Source organism: Narcine bancroftii, chromosome 4 (genome assembly GCF_036971445.1).
Source record: "Narcine bancroftii isolate sNarBan1 chromosome 4, sNarBan1.hap1, whole genome shotgun sequence".
In the NCBI taxonomy this organism is placed as follows: domain Eukaryota; kingdom Metazoa; phylum Chordata; class Chondrichthyes; order Torpediniformes; family Narcinidae; genus Narcine; species Narcine bancroftii.
The window spans coordinates 239714628-239734331 of record NC_091472.1 but is presented as its reverse complement, the minus strand read 5'-3'; the positions used below and the strand labels follow the sequence as shown (position 1 = coordinate 239734331).

Below are 19704 nucleotides of genomic sequence, written 5' to 3'. Positions count from 1 at the left end.
AAGTTCCTGACCTCCTTGGTCTTTAAGCTGAGTTTTATAAAACTTTCTTGTAATCATTGGCACCCAATTTAGACTCAGTTCTCTCGGAATCTTTTGCTGTTTGGAAATTACCTGCTACTTTTTATGAAACCTCAATTTCACTTATTCCTAAAAAGAATAAGGATTTATCTGACTATTCCTCTTATAGGCCAATCTCTCTTTTGAATGCTGATGCATTGGCCTTTAGGCTGGAAAACATTATGGCTCTTATTATTTTTGAAGATTAAACTGGGTTTATTAAGGGTCATTACTCATAATTTATTAAATATTCTTTACCCTCCTCTTGTCTTCTGAGTGTATTATCTCATTAGATGCTGAAAAAGCTTTCAATAGGGTAGAATGGGACTATTTATTTAAAGTGTTAAATTTAATTTTGGCCCTAAATTTATCTCCTGTTTCCTCAATTTTTACCAACTCTTTAAAATCCAAACCCTTTAATCTGTTACCGTGGAACTATGGAAGGTTGTCCTCTTAGTCTGTTATTTAGTCTGGCATTAGAACTATTAGCTATGGCCTTTCACCAATCTAATGACATTTCTGGAATCTTGAGGTAGGAGTGTTCATTAAGTTTCTTTATATGCAGATGATCTTCTGTTGTATATTTCAGATCCTGATCGTTTGATTCCATCTATTCTGTCACTGCATCACCAATTTGATCAATTTTCATGTTGTAAACAAAATCTTCAGAAAAGCGAGTTGTTTGTTTTGAACTTTTCTGGCTCTCTAAGTACAGCCCTTTTAAAATAAGTAAAAGTCAATTTAATTACCTCAGTGTTATTATTACTAAAAATTATAATAGTTTGTTTGAAGAGAATTTTCTCACTTTAATGAACTTTGTTTAGAAGTCTTTAGCTCAGAGGTCTCCTCTCTTGATATCCTTAATAGGACAAATTAATGTTAGGATGAATATCTTACCCAAGTTTTTATATATTTTCCAACCTGTTCCAATTAAAAAAAAAAAGTTTATTAAATATCCCTATTGTACCAGCCTCCACCACCACCCCTGGCAGAGCATTCCAGGAACCTACCACTCTTTAAGTTTAAAAATCAGTTCACTCTAGGTCTCCTAAACTTTCCTCCTGTCACCTTAAGCAAGATGTCCTCTGGTACTTGCTATTGTCATCCTCAGAAAAAAACATGTGCTGACCACCCTATCTATGGTTCCTCATGCCTGTGCTGCCAAATTATTAAAAGTCCAAATCCATTTCCTATTGGTCTGAAGTATTCAGTAAAACCACACGGTTCCTTGAATCTGTTCTGTCATTCAGTTAAGACAATGGCTGATCTGAGTGTTGTTAAGAGTCCAGAGGACCCCAAAACCCAGCAGCAATAGATATGCACCACGACAAAGGGTTACTTAAACAAAAGTTGCTTTTAATTATCTTTGAATATAAAAATAGAATCAAACTTTAACTTGTCTATATTAACTCACTTAACCCCCTTCTAATTCTAAACGCACGTGTGTGTTAAGTTCAGCAAAGTTCTTTGGTTCCAATCTCACTGGTTGCAGGCATTGCTTATACTGTGCACAGAAGTTAACATTAATAAAGTTCACCAGGCTTTGGTGCTTAACAGGGAAATGATTACCACTCAGAAGGGTTCTTGTTCCAGGACATCCACAACCGATTCCTTTTTAATTAGCCACTCCAGTGTCTTGCTGAGGAAACTTAACCCCTTCAGGGTTCTCCAGATGATAACCTCTTTCTTTCAGGTCACCACAGAGTTCCTTTCTGTTTCTCCTATTCCAAGGAAAACACCAGACAGCCAACCCCTTCCTTTGACCAGGCCGTCTTCCAAAGCTTGCCAGCTTGTCCCTCTGGAACTGATGTCTGTCTCTCCTCTCTCTCACTCCCTCAAACTCTGAGAGAAAAGCCTCTTTCTTCTCTCTGCCTGCAAAGATCACATGACCTTCCAGAAATAAGTTGTTTTCCAGACAAAGCTGCCACTGCATGTTGTTACATATGTTGCCTTTTGCAAATAACACTCCATTATTGAAGTCTCTGAGCACTCTTGCAAAATCTTGGTTTTAAAGTGTTTGTGACCTGCTCTAACAAACCTTTCCCAATTTATCTCCCAAATACCTCTATATACTCTGTCACAGTGTAAATGTAGCTCTACATTTTTGCCTCTTCCCCTTAAAAATCTTTAAGCCTCTTGTCAAAAATCTGCCAACCTCTACCTATTTTTTTTTAAATCAGAAACCGGTTCTACTGCCCTTTGAGGAAGAGTTCCAAAGACTTGTAATTTTTTTCCACTCAGAATATTACTTCAGATTGTCTAAAAGGGTTTTCTTTATTTGAAGCTATTTAAAATTGATTTGATATTTCACCAGGTGATCTTCGGGCATGTACATACTGCAGGAAAATAGCTCTGAACTATGCACATTCCACAGATAGCAGTTCCATTGGTGAAGATCTCAATGATTTAACAGACTCGACATATTCCGTCTCCGTATTGGATCCTAGTGAACCTAGAACTCCCGTAAGCACAAGGAAAGCCAGTAGCAATATATTTTTGGAAAAGGACCTAGCTTGGCAAAGGTAAGAAGCGTATTTTTGGGGAGACAGTCCTTTAAAATATGTGATGTATGTTTGCATCAAGAGAGCTTGGTGAAAGTTACATTGCTATTCCAGGCCGTAAACAGTTATATGGTTATAATCTGATAAATTTATTTTGCATGCCATCTAGTTAATCTGTGGGTCCACAGCTGAAGCTTTTAATAAAATAACAAACTGGTTATGATCATATTATTAAAAATGTGAAGATTCACATTGGTGCTGCAGCCATTGATCAGATAACTTTTAATTTTTGTTCAGATAGATTTGATTCTGATCAACAAGAGTAAAAATTTGTGACATTTTCTCTGTCATTGGTGATTCTTTAAGTTAGCAAAATAACTCCAAAGTATTTGTATGCAAAGATTTTGAATGTTGCTGCATTACTTTTAAATAGCTGAAGACTTCAGGATTTAAGAATTCATTGCAAATGTATTGCTATATAAAGGATCTGAAGTGACATACAGTAATTATGAAGGAAAAACTGAGCAGCAATGGACTGATCCTTGTATTATCCCAAGAAATGACATGATTGGTACTGATCTATACTGTTCTGTGCATTTTAGAAAGGGGGGAATAAAAACTTCTGCACTGGTCATAAGGGTCAGTTTCTGTGCTATAAAAACTTGGGTCCAACTCTTCCTTGTTGACCAAATGGCATATGTGTTCTAGTCCCATTTATCTGTGATCTTTAACCCTCTAAACCAGGGGTGTCAAACTCAAATTCATGGAGGGCCAAAATTAAAAACTTGGACGAAGTCGAGGGCCGAACTAAATATTTATTGAAAATTTTCAACAACATCTGCATGTTTTCTCTTCTTTCAACATATGTAATGTTAAACTTTTTCTTATTAAAATAAATGTTTACTAATAGTTTTGGATAAGCTCTTTCATTGTCATTGTCCCATTTCCTTTAGCGTCTGAAACCGTGCACATGACGAGTCAATGAGGGATGATTAAAGCAGTGGTCTTCAAACTTTTTCTTTCCACCCACAGACCTCCTTAAGCAATCCCTTACTAATCACAGAGCACCAATGGCACAGGGATGCGAGTGGAAAGAAAAAGGTTGAGAACTGTTGTATTGTGGTAACTCCACATCTGATTAGGTTAATTGTTAGGCAAGTGGTCAGAGAAGGACCCCCCCCCACCCCAAGAAAGGCTTAAATCACAGGAACAAAATAAGCTTCCGTCTCACTGCTCCCAATCTTACACACAGTCCTGATTTGGAATGTGGGGTCGCAGCTCCACGTTCACCCGAGTTCAGGTGCTGTCTGTGTGGAGTTTGTACGCTCTCCTCTTGTCTTGGACCAACAGGTCGGTCGCCTGACAAAGGCACCCGAACCCCCTGTTGAAATGCCGGCGTCCGGGGTGTTGGAGGAATTGGCTGAGAAGAGCGCGTTGTTCCCACCCCCCTCCCATGGTTGGAGAGGGATTAAACTGCGATCTCACGGCGCCGGACTCGTCTCCAACAAAAGGAGCGGGAGGCAGGGTCCGCCGCGCACAGAGCGAGGGGGAAGGCATCGCCAACGTGACGTTCGGTCCGGCGTCGCCGCTGAAGCGCAGACCCAGCGAGGATGGTCCCCAACTCCAGCCGCGTCTGTGTGTCCGGGAGCCGGGCGGGCTGAGTGCGGCGCTCCGATCCACGGGATTCGGGACTCTGAGATCCCTCCACACCTCCGGCGTCTTCATTTTCACCTTCAGTGTGCATGCGCTATACTGGCGCGGCGGCTAGCGGGTCAACTCTAATATATGTTTAATATGATCTTGCGGGCCAAATATAATTATATCGCGGGCCAAAGTTTGACGTGTGCTCTAAACCATTTCTATCCATGTAAATGTACAAATGTCTTTAAATCACTGTACTTTTGCCTGCCTTTAGCACTTCGTCTGCCAACTTGTTTGAATACCCACCACTCTCGTAAAAAGTTGAATTTTAAAGTCTTTCCCCTCTCAACTTAAATTTATACCTTCTAATTTTAGATGTTCCTCCCTTGGGAATAAGACTGACCATTCACTTTATCTATGTCCCTTATGATTGTAGATATCTACAAGGTCACCTAATGGCCTCATACTAGGGAAATAAGGGTCCTATTTATGCTGTCTCTCCTTCAACCCCAGAAATGTTTTTCTTTTTTTTTCCCAGTACTCTCTTGAACTCAATTATATCCTTCCAAAGCTAGGCAACTAGAACTTCCCAGAATAGTACAAGCTTGCTCTCACCAGCTCCTAACTCTTGTACTCTGTGTTCTGAATGTGGAAGTCAAGTATACCAAATGTCTCCCTCACCACCCTATCTACCTTTGTTGCCACTTTCAAGGAAATATGGATTTGCACCACGAGATCAGCCATTTTCAACTTTTTTTTCCAGCTATTTCCCCCCCCAAGGACTCTGATCAAAGTTTATGGGCCCTCATCCCTCTAAAGCAGACAAGTTTTGATTTCTTCCGAATGATTTCTGTGTTACGTGAGGTGAAAAGAAAACCAGGCTTTCATTAAATGTGCTTAGGGCCCCAGTTGATAATTGCCTTCCCTAGATATCTATTCTATAACACATTCCAGGGCCCTACCATTTGCTGTGCAAGTCTTCCTCTGCTTCAACTTAAAATGTAATTATATGCTGGTCCAAGTTGTAGATTTCAGATTTATTGTCAGAGTACATACATCGCATCACATACAACCCTGAGATTCTTTTTCCTGCAGGCCAGACAGAATTACCACTTACTGGTAGTGCAAAAAAAAAGTTAATGCGTATACATGTACACAATGAAGAACTGTAAACAGATAACTAATATAAACAAACTGTGCAATACAGAGAGAATTTTTAAAAATCAATAAAGTGCACATGGAAGAGTCCTTAAATGAGTCTCTGATTGAGTTTGTTGTTGAGGAGCCTGATGGTGACCTATTTCTGAACCTGGTGGTGCAGGTCTTCTACCTATACCTCTTTCCTGATTACAGCAGCGAGAACAGAGCATGTGCTGGATTATGTGAATCCTTGATTGCTGCTGCTCCCTGATGGCAGCGTTCCCTGTAGACATTCTTAATAGTGGTGAAGGTTTTGCCTGTGATGTCCTGAGCTGTGTCCACTACCTTTTGGAGGGGTTGACATTCAAGGGTATTGGCGTCCTCATACCTGACCGTGATGCAGCCAGTCAGCACAATTTCCACCACACATCTATAGAAATTTGCCAGGGTTTCTGATGTCATACCAAATCTCTGCAAACACCTGAATCAGTATAGACGTTGACACGTTTTCTTTACAATGACATTAGTGTGTTGGGTCCAGGAATGGTCCTCCGAGATAAATTCCCAGGAATTTAAATTTGCTTATCTTCTGATCTCTGATTTTCCTTCCCTCCTCCCTTCCCCCCCCCCCCACCCCCACCCCCACCCCAACCCCATGATCACTGGATCAAATACATCTAGTTTACCCTTTTTGAAGTCAACAATCAGCTCCTTGGCTCACCACAATGTGTTTTTCCACAAAAAGTTGTAATAGAAGGCTGTAATTGGATCATGTATTGTTTGGTTAACATTTGTTTAAATGTTTGGGACTTGAGGAAAGGTGACCCAATATATAAAATAAAAATTATTATAATTAATTTGCACACATTTCCAAATTATTGTGGTCCAGTGAATTTAATTGATCAGTTTCTTATGCCTTTCTGAAGGAGGTCAAGTGCAGTGAATGACTTGGATTTGTAGATGATACAGCCACAAATGAAGCCTTCCATTTGCAAGGGCTTCACAGCATCTTTCTAACATAATTGTTGCAGTGAGCATCATTGGGCTGGAAGTGAATAATAACTATAAAGCAGCTGCTTTGATTTTTTTCCCAGCTACATTTGTTTATGATTATGTTTTGACATTCAAATGTGCCTACCTCTAACTTTACTATTTTGTACAAGGACAGGTAAATTGCATTCATAGATTATCTGAACCCTTTGCTTTTGAATTGTAGTATTAAACTTTTGTGATTCATCTGCTAAGTTTTAAATGATTATGAAGAACACTGAATATTTTCCAATTGATTTTAATTTTCTTTTAATTAGCTTGGGTCATCAGGATACACAGAATAATGCGTTGACAACACATCTCTCAGCTGTACAAGAAGATGTAGGAAAGTCACCTGCACGCAAGAGGTACACAAGAAGAACTATAATTTTGATCATGCTTCTTGTAACCTTTATTTGTTTTTTCTGTCTTTGTAGATACTATAATTTTAAAAGAAATAAAATAAAAAACTGTAATTTCACTGAAGATCAGGCAACTTCTGTGGAGAGAGAAACAGTTAAGATTTTGGGTTAGTGACCCTTAATCACATACTCGATACTTTTTTTTAAAAAAGATTTCCAGTATCTGCAGTATATTTCACTTTACCCCACCTCACTGACAAAAGACAAAGGAGGAAAAACCCAACCCCAATCAACCAATTTTCCCTTGCAACCGCTGCAACCGTGCCTGCCTGTCCCGCATCGGACTTGTCAGTCACCAACGAGCCTGCAGCAGACGTGGACATACCCCTCCATAAATCTTCATCCGCGAAGCCAAGCCAAAGAAAGAAAGAAGAAAGTTTTAGATATGTTTGTTTGAAGATTGGCATGATACTTTGTAAAACAAAAAAAGTTCCTCAAAGGTCCATCAAGGATGTTCAATTTTGAGAAAATTGAACATTGACCAAGTTAGAGAAACAAGCATTTGAAATGAAACTGTAGCCCTGCATTAGGCCAGTTCAGTTAACAAAAATTCTCCCATACAGAATTCAGAAATCACAATAGACACAAAGTAAAAGAATTTGAAGAAAAAATAACTGAATACAAAATGGAGAAGTCATTTTTTTGGTCAAGCATTCACATTGTGGAATATGGTGATTCTGATGATCTTCCAGCAATGCAGCCCCTCCTTGTCACAGGATTATATTATAATCTTACTCGTAATTCATGTTGAAAATTGAAAAGATGTAATTTTCTGTCAATTGTAATTCGAAAGTTGCTCTCAAAGTCAATTTAAAGGATGCTTGCCTTCTGATCATGTCTTTAGTGTTTAATAAAGTGTTTTATGCCTTGTTCTGATGGTTTGAGTCCATATTGTAATGTTGCAGACCAGCAGCAATAGAAATTCTCCAGTTATTTAAAAAAAATTATTAATAACTAAAAATTATGCAAGATATTAGTTAACCCCAACTATGAGCGAATATAATTACCCAGACTATTACAGCTTATGCACAATCCTCCAAAGTCTATTCAAAGTTCAGTCCTAGAAATCCTGTGTTGAAACTCAGACTTTTAAGTAATCACGAAGGAAGTGAGACACTGAGAGATCAGACTGCCAAAAACTTATGAATCTTTGTCGAGTTGTTTTCAGAGAAATATCCTTTCATACGAATGGTTGCCACAACTCACCTCTTCCTTGCATTGAGGAAATGAAATGTGTGACTTCCATGAGAAATCCAAAACCCAGTCGAGATGACCATCACAATGGTCACAATCCAATGCAGGAATTCTCCAGTTTCCTTTACCCAGATATGGATCAATCTAAATGACCATTACAATGGTCACGATGGTTCAATAATTCCCCTGACAAGGAGAATCAGCAGAATTGTCCATTTTACACCTCGGTGTTTTATCAGATGGCTGGCTGATCAATACTGAATACTGTTTCTGTGTGTTCCAATCACCATTTGTTTTTCCTGAATAAACAACCATTGTTCTTTTCCTTCTCCAGAGCATCACTTTGTTTATAATCAATACTTGACAATGCCACTCCGTCTCACCACAAGCTGTGAATGGTTGTAGCTTGCACTAATCCTTAAAATTACAGTCACTCTAAATGAAATGTGAGCTTGTAATAATATGGAATTATTGAAGTCTTAGTTTTGAAATACAAAGAAAATTGTCTTTTCTGTCTTCATAGATAATTATATTTTAAAATGTGATTGTGTTAAGAAGGCATACCAGTATTCTTTCTATGATCTTGTGGAGAATGATAAACTGAAAGGTATCTATCAGAAGATGTTTTAAAAGTTGTTACAGTTTTATGGTTATATTTTTCATTTCTTGACAGATCTGCGAGTATCACCAATCTTTCTCTGGATCGATCCACTTCACCCATGATTCCTTCCTATGACAGCTCGATTAGCCCTCGAGCTTCACGGGCTTACATCAAAACTGATACCAATGAAGAAGAAAGGAAAATTCTTCTGGTACTTGTTTAACTTGGGTTTTTGATTTTATTTTGATGAGTGAGGCTTGGTGTGGTGTCATGCCAACTGAATGATGCCTCTGGGATCTGTCTATTCACTGTCATCTACATTTTAATTTCAAGAGACAACATTGTAAAATGCCCTTTCCAGCCCATAAGCACCTACTGCCCAAAAACACTCCTATGATCAATTAATTTTCAAACCCTGTACATCTGAAATGTGGGAGGAAACTGGAGCACCCCGAAAAAATCCATGCGGACACAGGGCAAACATTCAAACACCTCGTAGACAGTGATGGGTTGCTCGTGGTTTAATAGCATTGCACTAATTGCAACACTAACATACCACCCCTTGTGTTTAATTATTTTCTCTTGTTTCGACATCAAAATCACATTCATAATCACTAATCATGCATCTCCCTTGATGAACAGGTTATAATAAGATACTCTGAGGTGGCCATTCTCAGCAGGGGCCACAGTGCATTTAAGTGGGGGTGGGGGGCATGGACTGAAACTGCAAGATTTTTTGTTTTTTATGAAGTCATTAGGAGAGAAGTATGGAAGAAAACAAGTAAACTTGATGGCTTCACAAGGAAGGGGTCTAAAAAACTGAACAGGATCCTAAGGGGGCCATAGGCAAAAAAAGTTGAGAATGGCTGCTCAAAGGCAAAAATAGAAAATGCTGGAAGAAATTCAATCACGCAATATCTGTGGAAAGTAAAAAAAAAACAGTTGATGTTTCAGGTCAAGGTCCCTCCTGAAGAATTAATTGTTTTCTTTTCCCAAAGATGCTGCTTGATTGACCTCATTCTTCCAGCATTTTCTATTTTTGTCTGTCAATTTTATTTGTTTTTCCATTATCTCTAAGGAACTACAGTTCTTAAGGTTGTATTTGACTGCATTGAAATGGTGTTAAGCTATCCATTGTGACATCAAAATGTGAGGATTGGTTTTAAAGTAACTTGATTAGAAATTGTATTTTATTTTAGGATTCTGTGCAACTTAAAGATTTGTGGAAGAAAATATGCCATCATAGCACTGGCATGGAATTCCAGGATCATCGATACTGGTTACGAACGTATCCTAATTGCATCGTGGGAAAGGAACTGGTGAACTGGTTGATTAGAAATGGACACATAACTACACGGTAACTTGTATACTATAACTGATTTTGTACATTTAAAATTTTTACTGGTAGATTTTTATTTATCAATATTGCAACTCCTTGAGCCTTTGAATTAAATTAAGCCGCCACTATTGTAACCACCTAATTCCTTCTCCACTAAACGGGTTTCTTGTAGAAACTCTATATCTTTTTCCATAAATACCAATTTTTTTTTACACTTTATTTGGTTTTGTATCTCATTAACATTAAAACTCATAAAATTAATCTTCCCAATCATTTTCAGTAAATTAACCCCTTACATATCCAACCTTCATCCTCCAAGTCCCCCTTTGACATAATAAAGGCATTATTCTTCATTAGATCTATTGTACCGATAAATGTGTAGAAAAAGGAAAAGTTGCTAAACAAGAAACAATAGTATTCTCCAAAAAAGGTGCATGTAAAAGACATACCCTTTTTATCACCATTATTTATAGGAGTAGTAGACCAACTTACACCTGTACACATGATTCAGTGGCAGCCAGCACATATTTCCTTCCCCCTGTCCCACCCCCCCCGAATCTTACACTGACTAACTTTTCCATATATCAATTACTTATCTACCTATTAATATTATCTTAACTCCATATCCTTATAATTAAAGAAAAGTCAAGTAAACACACAATCTTCCAGTTTTACCATCAAACCAAACAGTATTCCTCCTCACCCCTTACTACCCATATTAACAGGTTACCTCTTACTTCCCATCTTAGCAGGCAAAGATTCAGCAGAAACTTTAGCCTCGTCAGGATCTGAAAAGAAATCTATGCTCATCATCAAGAAAAGTTTTCAGTGCAGCAGGATAACTTAAAACAAATGCATATCTCTTCTTCCACAAAACATTTTTAACTACATTAAATTCCTTTCTCTTTTTCAACAATTCAAAACTTCTATCTGGATAGAAGAAGATCTTGTTTTCATTGTAAATCAATGGGGCTTCTCTTGCCTTCGCTTGCTTTGCTGCTAGTTCCAATACTCACCTCATAGCGAAGGAAATTAACCAATATTGGACGAGGGTTTTGACCTTCTTGTGGTTTTGGTCTTAAAGCTCTATGCGTTCTTTCAATTCCAATGTCTCTTTTCAATTCTTCCATTCCTAGTACTTTCAATATTCAACTTTGTAAAATTTCTTCATGTCCTGACTTTCATCGCCTTCTTTCAGCCCCACAATCTTGATGTTATTTCTTCTACTATAATTTCCAAAGTGTCCATCTTCTGACTAGACTGGTCTTTCATTACTTTTGATTCCGCTTGCAAATTTTTCACCTAGTCTTTTGCTGTTTTCCATTTCATTTCCTTTTATTCTTTCTTCCATAATTCTAATTTCTTGTCCATTTGTTTTATGGTATTCTGCACTTGACCTGTCACAGCTCTGTTTCTGTCACTTTATCAGATATAACTTTGAGTCTGTTGCAGTGATTCTTCCAGAGATCGCTGTAAATTGCCCATGTATATTTTAACCTCTGAATCCTTGTTCTGTGTTTGACTCAACTTCTACCTCTATTAGATCTTCACTAGATTCTACCCTGCAGCTGTCAGGCTCAGAATATTTTTTTTTTTTTTTTTTTTTAAAGTGCCTCTATATTTTTCTTCTCAGTAGATGTTCTTCTTTAGTTGCTAGTGGCCATTGTCAAGGGAGACCCTGATTGAAAGAGCGCAAGGTCTCTCCGACTCCCTGGCGTGGCGTTCACTACGGAGGACCAACCTATGAACAGCTCCAGGCTCCTTCTTTTAGGCCTTGTTTCTTTTTCCTTGTCTTTTTCTTTCTCCAGTTCCAAAACTGTGACAGCAAGTTTTACTTTCTTCGGTGGCATCCTGTTCTTTTACTTTTTTAAACTTTTCTATTTAAAAAAAAAAACTTTTTTAAAAACTCATTTGGGGAGAGTAAGGATCACAATACTAACTCCACATCATCACGTGACCACCCCCCCCCCCCTCGGAACCCTTTATAAACAAAGGAACCACATGTGCAATATGCCAATTCTCTGGCATTATACCCATCTCTAATGACATTTGAAAAATCACTGTCAGAGCCTCTGCTATTTCCTCACTAACTTCTCTCAATGTCCTGGGGAAAATCCCATTGGGACCTAGAGACTTAATCACCTTTTTATGCTTCAAAAGCTCCAGTACTTCCTCTTTTTTAATCACTACAGTTTCTATAATTACCCTCTTTGCTTCCTTTACCCTGCACAATTCAATATCTTTTCCTTGGTGAATACTGAAGAAAAGAAATTGTTCAAGATCTCTCCCATCTCTTTTGGCTCCACACACAGTTGTCTGCTCTGATTCTCTAAAGGACCAATTTTATCCCTCACTCTCCTTTTGCTATTAATATATTTGTAGAAACCCTTTGGATTTATTTTCCACCTTGTACCTTCTTTTAGCTTTACTAATTTCTTTCCCAAGATTCCTTTTACATTCAATGTATACTCTGAACATCTCTTTTTTTCCTTGTTTCTTATTTATTGTAGGTCTCCCTCTTTTTTTTCAAACCAAATTTCCAATATCCTTTGAAAACTATGTTTCTCTCAAACTTTTGACCTAATAGGAACATAAAGATTTTGTACTCTCCATTTCTCGACTACATCCTGCCCATAAAACAAATCGTCCCAAACTACTTGTAAATCCTTTCGCATCTCCTCAAATCTAGCTTTTCCCTAATCAAAAACCTCAATCCTAGGCCCTGACCTATCCCTTTCCATAATTACATTGAAGCTAATGGCACTATGATCACAGACCCGAAGAGCTCTCCAACACATATCTCTGTCACTTGATCTACAACAGTAGATCAAACGCTGTCCCTTCTTTAGTTGGTACCTCTACGTATTGCTGTAAAATAAAAACTATCCTGCGCACATTTTACAAACTCCAATCCATCCAGCCCTTTCACAGAATGGGTTTCCCAATCTCTATTTGGAAAATTAAAATTTCCCACAATCACAACCCTGTGCTTATCTGTATCTCCCTATAAATTTTCTCCTCTAGTTTTTGTTTCCCATTAGTTGGTCTATAATACACCACTGTAAGTTTAACTATCCCATTCCTCAATTCCACCCAACTAGCCTCTCTTGACGAGCCCTCTAATTTATCCTGCCTAAACAACGCTGTAATATTTTCCCTGACAAGCAATACAACACCACCCCGCCCCCCACCCCCCCGATTCTATCACATCTAAAGCAACAAAATCCAGGAATAGTTAGCTGCCAATCACATCCCTCCTGCAATCATGTTTCACTAATTGCTACCACGTTGTACTTCCAAGTGTCAATCCATACTCTCAGCTCATCCACCTTCCTTACAATGCTCCTAGCATTAAAATATATGCTTTTCAGAGATTTCCCACTTCTTATTGTCTTTACAAACAACTCTATTATGTTCTTTTTTTATCATCTCCTGTCATATTTGTACAGAGCATTTCCCTTCTCTATCACCTGCCTTTCCACCCTCAAACAGTGTCTACAAGCTTTATCTGAAATCTAACCTTCTCCTTGCTGTTCTCTTCCATTTGGTTCCCTCTCCTCACCCCCCCTCCCCCACCACCCCAATCATTCTAAAGTCACCTGAGTAGCCTTAGCAAATGTCACCCGGGATTCAAGTGCAACCTGTCTTTTCTGTACAGGTCACACCTACCCCAAAAATGGTCCCAGTATTCCAAAAATTTGAATCCCTGCCCCACCCCTTCAGCCATGCATTTATCCTCCACCTCATTCTTTTCCTGCTCTCACTATCACATGGGACTCCCTTTGTGGTCCTTTTTAACTCTCTACCTAACTCCCTGTACTCACTTTTCAGAACCTCTTCTCTATTCCTCCCTATATCATTGGTACCTACATGTACCACGACTTCTAGCTCATCTCCCTCCCACTTGAGGATATCTTGGAACGAGCAGCAACTTCCCGGACCCTAGAACCAGGGAGGCAAACCACCATCTGGTTCTCCTTACTGCGTCCACAGAATCCCCTGTCTATCCTCCCAACTATCGAGTCCTCCTCTTCCTTTCCCTATCCTTCTGAGCCACAGGGCTGACACTGTGCCATAGTCACAGCCACTGTTGCTTTCCCCAGCTCGGCTGTTTTTATTCCCCCCACCCCCCCCACCGGCAACAGTAATCAAAGAGGAGTACTTATTATTGAGGGTTACAGCCACAGGTCATTGAGCTGCAGCTCTGGTCGGAAAGTGAGGACATCATAGACAGAAGTTACAGCCAGATGGTCACACGAGAGCCACTGGAGGACGTGGGTCACTGTTAGGAGAGTTAGTGCTAGAAGACTCCAGGGCCTCACACATCCGACACAGAACAGCAATCCGCTCTCACACTCGTCCTTTCCTCAAATGCAATAGAAAGAAAAAAAGAATAAAGAAACAGGTAAACAACTAACCACCCTTACCTTAATGCAAACAAGCTCGGCCTCAGCTTTTCCTTGCCAAAGCCTCTAAGTCCCACTCCTTCTTTGTGCCCCTCACTTGCTGGACTGCTTCTCGCTGGCTGCTCCCTGACTTTCTCCTCCTTTTGTATCTTATAATTAAACCATCAAATCCATTCCTCATATGCTAGCCCTTTCATTCTTGGTATAATTCTGGTGAATCTTCTCTGAACCCTCTCCAAAGTCAGAATATCTTTTCTCAAATAAGGCATTCCAAGCTGTACACAGTACTCCAAATAAGGTCTCACCAGCGCCCTGCAGAGTGTCAACATTACATCCCTGCTCTTGTATTCTGTTCCTCTGGAAATGAATGTCAATATTGCATTCTCTTTTGCACCTCTGAATTTTGTACTATCTAAATAATAGTTTGGCCATCTATTTCTTCTACCAAAATGTATGGCCGTAGACTTTGCAACACTGTATTTGGCCATTCTCCAAATCTATCCAAATCTCTCTGCAGCCTTTCCATGTCCTCAGCACCTATTTTGGTATCATCTGCAAATTTAGTTGTAAAGCCATCTATTCCATAATCCAAATAATTTATCTACAACATAAAATGAAGCTGCCCCAACATTGACCCCTGCAGAACACCACTGGTGTTCAACCAGAATAGGATACCTTTATTTCCCAATCTGTTTCCTGCCAAACCGCCAATGCTTTACCCATGTGAGGTTAGCATAATGCTATTACAGGACAACACTGTGACAGTACCAATGACTGGGTTCAAATCCAAAGCTGTCTGTAAGGAATTTTTACATTTTCATCATGTCCTGTGTAGGTTTTCTCTGAGTGCTCCAATTTCTTCCCACCCTCCAAAATATATGGGGCTGGTAAGTTAACTGGGCGTAGTTGGGCAGCACGAGTTTCATCGGCTGATGGGTTCAATTTCAAGTTTATTTGTCATTTCATTGTACCAATACAGTGTTATCCAGTCCATGGTGCAGAGCAATGGTGAACATGCATACAGACATAACACACGCAGACAAATGGTACATGTGCACACTACATTTGTACATTTATTAAAATAAATATTAGTTATTAGCAGTGAGAGTGCTTGTGGAAGAAGCAATTCCTCAGCCTGGCTCTATTTTTTTTTACTAACAGGAATAGCTGGAAGATGTGTGTGCAGTGGTAGAGGTCCTTTAGGAAGTTCAGAATCCATTTACAGAGATGGATGTTGAGTCCAGGCAAGGACAACAACTCCACCATCCTCTGGGGTATCGTTGTATTAAACGCTGAGTGAAGTCAATGAACAGCAGCATGGCGTAAGAAGCATCGTTCTCCAGGTAGGATAGGACATAGTGGAATAACAAGGCTATTATCGTCAGTGGAACGTTTCCATCCCTAGGCGAATTGAAATGTATCCAGTGTCTCTGGGAGGTATGTTCCATCACCAGACACTTGAAGTATTTGGTAATGATAGAGGTCAGTGCCACTGGGCAGTAGTTGTTGAGGCCTGTTACTGTACCCTTCTTTGATATCAGGATTACAGTGGCAGCCTTTTAACCTACAGGAGCAATGAACTGCTGTAGTGATGTATTGAAAATCTCCATAAGGACCTTCATCAGTTGGTCAGCACAGTCCTCCAGTATCCGCCCAGTGTGTTGTTTGGTCTCGCTGCCTTGTGTAGGTTCACCCTGGATAGGATTCTCCTCACCTCAGCCATTGCTACTTAAAGGGCTTGTTCTTCAAGGGGAGAAGGGGCTTTCTTTTTTCTTTGGCATCAGTCTGTTCTTCTCATCGAATAATGCCTTGAAGATGTTCAGACTATCTGGAAGGGAGATATGGTTCTCGTTGACATGCAGGGTTCTCTTGTGGACTGTTATGTTTTAATACCTTGCTACATGCTCTTTGGAGCACAAGTGTTGCACAGCTCTCTATGGATCTCTGTGCACATCCAGTTTGCCTTCCGGTTTGCTCAGAAGAGTTCAGCCCTGGCTGATTTTAGTGCCAACTTGTCTCCTGTCCCGAAGGCAGGGATCTCAAGCTCTGAGAAGAGCAGGGACCTCTACGTCTAATAATGGTTTCTGAATAGCCCTTGTGGTATAGTATTTGATCTCCATAACATCCTCAATGCACTTGGTAATGCAGCCAGTCACTGAGCTTGTGTACTCTTCGACGTTCATGTAGCCGTTGTAGGTGGCCGCCTTCCTGTAGCAGCTCCAGTCTGTGTCTCAAAGCAGTAGCTGTCCTGGAGTGCTTTCAGTTGATTCAAAACTTCTCAGAAAATGGCAATAAAGAAGCAGGAAAGGAAGAGTTAAGAATGACCATGTAAAATGAGGAAAAGTTGATTTGCAATGGTTAATTACATTTTCAGCTTCAAATTGGAAGTGAAGAAAAATTATCATTGAAATTGACAGTAAAGAGGTGAGGTGAACCAAAAGATTAAGACTAGAAAGGAAACTATTCCATACACTGAATCTAAATAAGGGCACAGCCAGAATCAATGTGGGCTTCCTTTGAGGTACCTTTCATTTCAAGAAAGTGAGTTGTTTCATTGGATGCATTATTCATTGAGGGTGAATTCAGCTTAATAGGGTAGGAAGATGGAGGCTGGTCTATATTTTGTTCAAGGAAAATCAGGAACTCTTGGTCTGCCAATAAGATTGGATGCTTGTCTGTGGTATGAGTGAGATGGTTGGGACTAAGACAATGGTAACTTTTTAAAAAATTAAAAAAAAATAAGATGGACGAGTTCAGAAGAATGACAAACATAGGTGGAGAAATACTGAACAAGGCAAGAGAAATGATGAAGAAAAGGAAATAAAGGGTCTGGAAACAATGTAGCCAGGTTTAATAATAGATGGGGAAACCTTGCGGAATAGCCAAGTAGTTTTGTTGGAAGTAGGTTAGAGTAAATAAATGCAGTAGAAGAATAGTGACTGTCAATGTCCTGCTGGCAGTTCCTTACTGACCAGATCTCACAAAGATCAGAGTCCAGATGGAATGAGAGTTCTACAGAATGGAGAAAAGGTGGGAAATTTTCTTTTGGTGAAAGATGTAGTGATGAAAGATCATGCTAAACTTTCAGGTCGTGAGATGAAAATGAGAGAAAAGCTGAGTTGTTAGTGAATAATTGTTATTAAATAGTATAATCAGTTATTCTGGTGATGATGTGGGATTGTATGATTACACTAAGAGTTTGAGTCTTCAGATTCCTCTGAGAATGAAAAATATCTGGCACCTTGGGAGTTTCCTTAAAACTCACAGGCAATTTAAAAAATGGCTTCCAGCATATGGTCTCCTTACACTCTCTACGTTGCTCTACTTTTCCATTTCTTCACTCAAACACTTTCTAGATTCTAGACTCATCCAGAAGATCATGAGGCACAGGATCAGTGGAACCTTGGCTGTGTGGATAAAAAATTAGGCTTGTAGGAAGAAAGGAGAGAATAATAATGGAAGGAAAGTATTCTGGCTGGAGGTCTGTGACTAGGGGAGTGCTGCAAGGATCTGTTTTGGGCCCCCTGCTCTTTGTGATTTTTATAAATGACCTGGATTAAGAGGTGGAAGGATGGGTCGGTAAGTTTGTGGGTGACACAAAAGGTTGGAGGAGTTGTGGATGGAGCTGAAGGTTGTCGAAGGTTACAAGAGGATATTGACAGGATGCAGAGTTGGACATAAAAGTGGCAGATGGATTTCAATCCGGATAAGTGTAAGGTGATGCATTTTGGAAGGACAAATCAAAAGAAGGCTGGGTACAGGGTTAATGGTCATTTAATTAAGAGTGTGGATGCACTTGGGAACCTTGGGGTTCAAATCCATACATCCTTCAAGGTCGCCGAACAGGTTGATGATAGGGTGGTTAAAAAGGCCTATGGGATGCTGGGATTCATTAATGGGGGATTGAATTCAGGAGTAGAGAGGTCATGTTACAACTCTACAAATCTCTGGTAAGACCACACTTGGAGTATTGTGTTCCATTCTGTTCACCTCATTATAGTGCTGTGTGACATCAGACACAGCGTCCTCTCCAGGACATCGGTAGTTTTGTTTTAAATATAGCTAAATAGTACAGTTAAATTGTTAAAAAAGTTGTATAGTTTTAGTTTTTATAGTTATGGCTACCCAACGATATAGCCAAAAGTATTTAATGTTATTTAGAAATGTTTCTACTCAACTCTGGGTAGGATATGCGGGATGAGCTATGCGATCATGGGCTGCTGCAGCGAGCGGACGCGAACATGGGCGGACTAGGCCTAAAGGCCTTGGGAACATGGAGAAAGATGAAGCGGTGCGTGACATGGAGGAGCGCGGTAAGCGAGCAGGGGTATGTGCCAAGCTAAAGGTGAACCCCTGCTGCCCAGCTTTCCCATCCATTCTGCTTGCCAACGTCTGCTCTCAGGGGATCAAAATAGACAACATCTGACTCTGGAAGTCTTTGCAGCATGAGTACAGGGACTGCTGTGCTTTAGTGTTCACAGAAACGTGGCTCAGCGACAGGGTCCCAGAAGCAGCCAACCAGCTGAATGTGCTCACCTTATTTTTGGTGGACAGATATGTTGCTTTGTGTGGTAATGTTTGTGGTGGTGGCCTTTGCATCTACATCAACACGAAATGGTGCAAGGACTCCAAACAAGTCTCCAGTCACTGCTTAAAGCTGATGGAATTTGTGACGGAATTTGTAGACCATTTTATATACCGTGGGAATTCACCACTGTCCTCATTCCCCCCTGCCAACCCAGCGCCAATGCCAAAGAGGCAATCTGTGAACTATATGAGGCTATAAATACACTGCAGACCGCACACCCTGATGGATTGATCATTATCACTGGGGATTTCAACCAGGTGAACCTCAAGTCAAGGCTACCTAAATTTCATCAGTATGTAAACTTTGCTACAAGAGGAACGAACACATTGGACCTTGTGTATGGAAACATTTCCGACGTGTATTGGGGGGAGCCCCGACCCCCACCTTGGATACTCAGAACACATCTCTGTAATGCTGATCCCAGCTCATCAGATGCTCCAGACCAGTCCAGAAGCAGGTTAAAATCTGGCCAGTGGGGGCCACTCATGCACTTCAAAACTGTTTTGATTTTATATAAAAGTGAACTTTTACCTTTTAAAGGGACCTATTTCTATGTATTCTAATTTCCCATTCAAGATAGTTAAGGACCAATTTCAATATTTAGGAATTATAATTACAACAAGTCATAAAAAGCTTATGAGAACATATTGTAACATTATTTAGTCAGATTAAAGTGTTTCTATCTGGATGGTCACCACTTTCGATTATAATAGTTGAACACATTAATTCAATTAAAATGAATATTTTACCTAAATTTCAATACCTTTCTCAGCTTTACCAATTTTT

General features: G+C 39.7%; 1 protein-coding gene across 1 annotated transcript in view; it reads left to right on the top strand.

Moving 5' to 3' along the window:
* The window catches only part of pikfyve (phosphoinositide kinase, FYVE finger containing), a 133505-nt gene that overhangs the window by 30360 nt on the left and 83441 nt on the right, over positions 1-19704 (top strand). Inside the window, 4 exon segments of the mRNA XM_069934451.1 lie at positions 2372-2579; positions 6647-6736; positions 8658-8796; positions 9785-9942. Of these exon segments, the coding sequence (XP_069790552.1) occupies positions 2372-2579; positions 6647-6736; positions 8658-8796; positions 9785-9942 (595 nt within the window).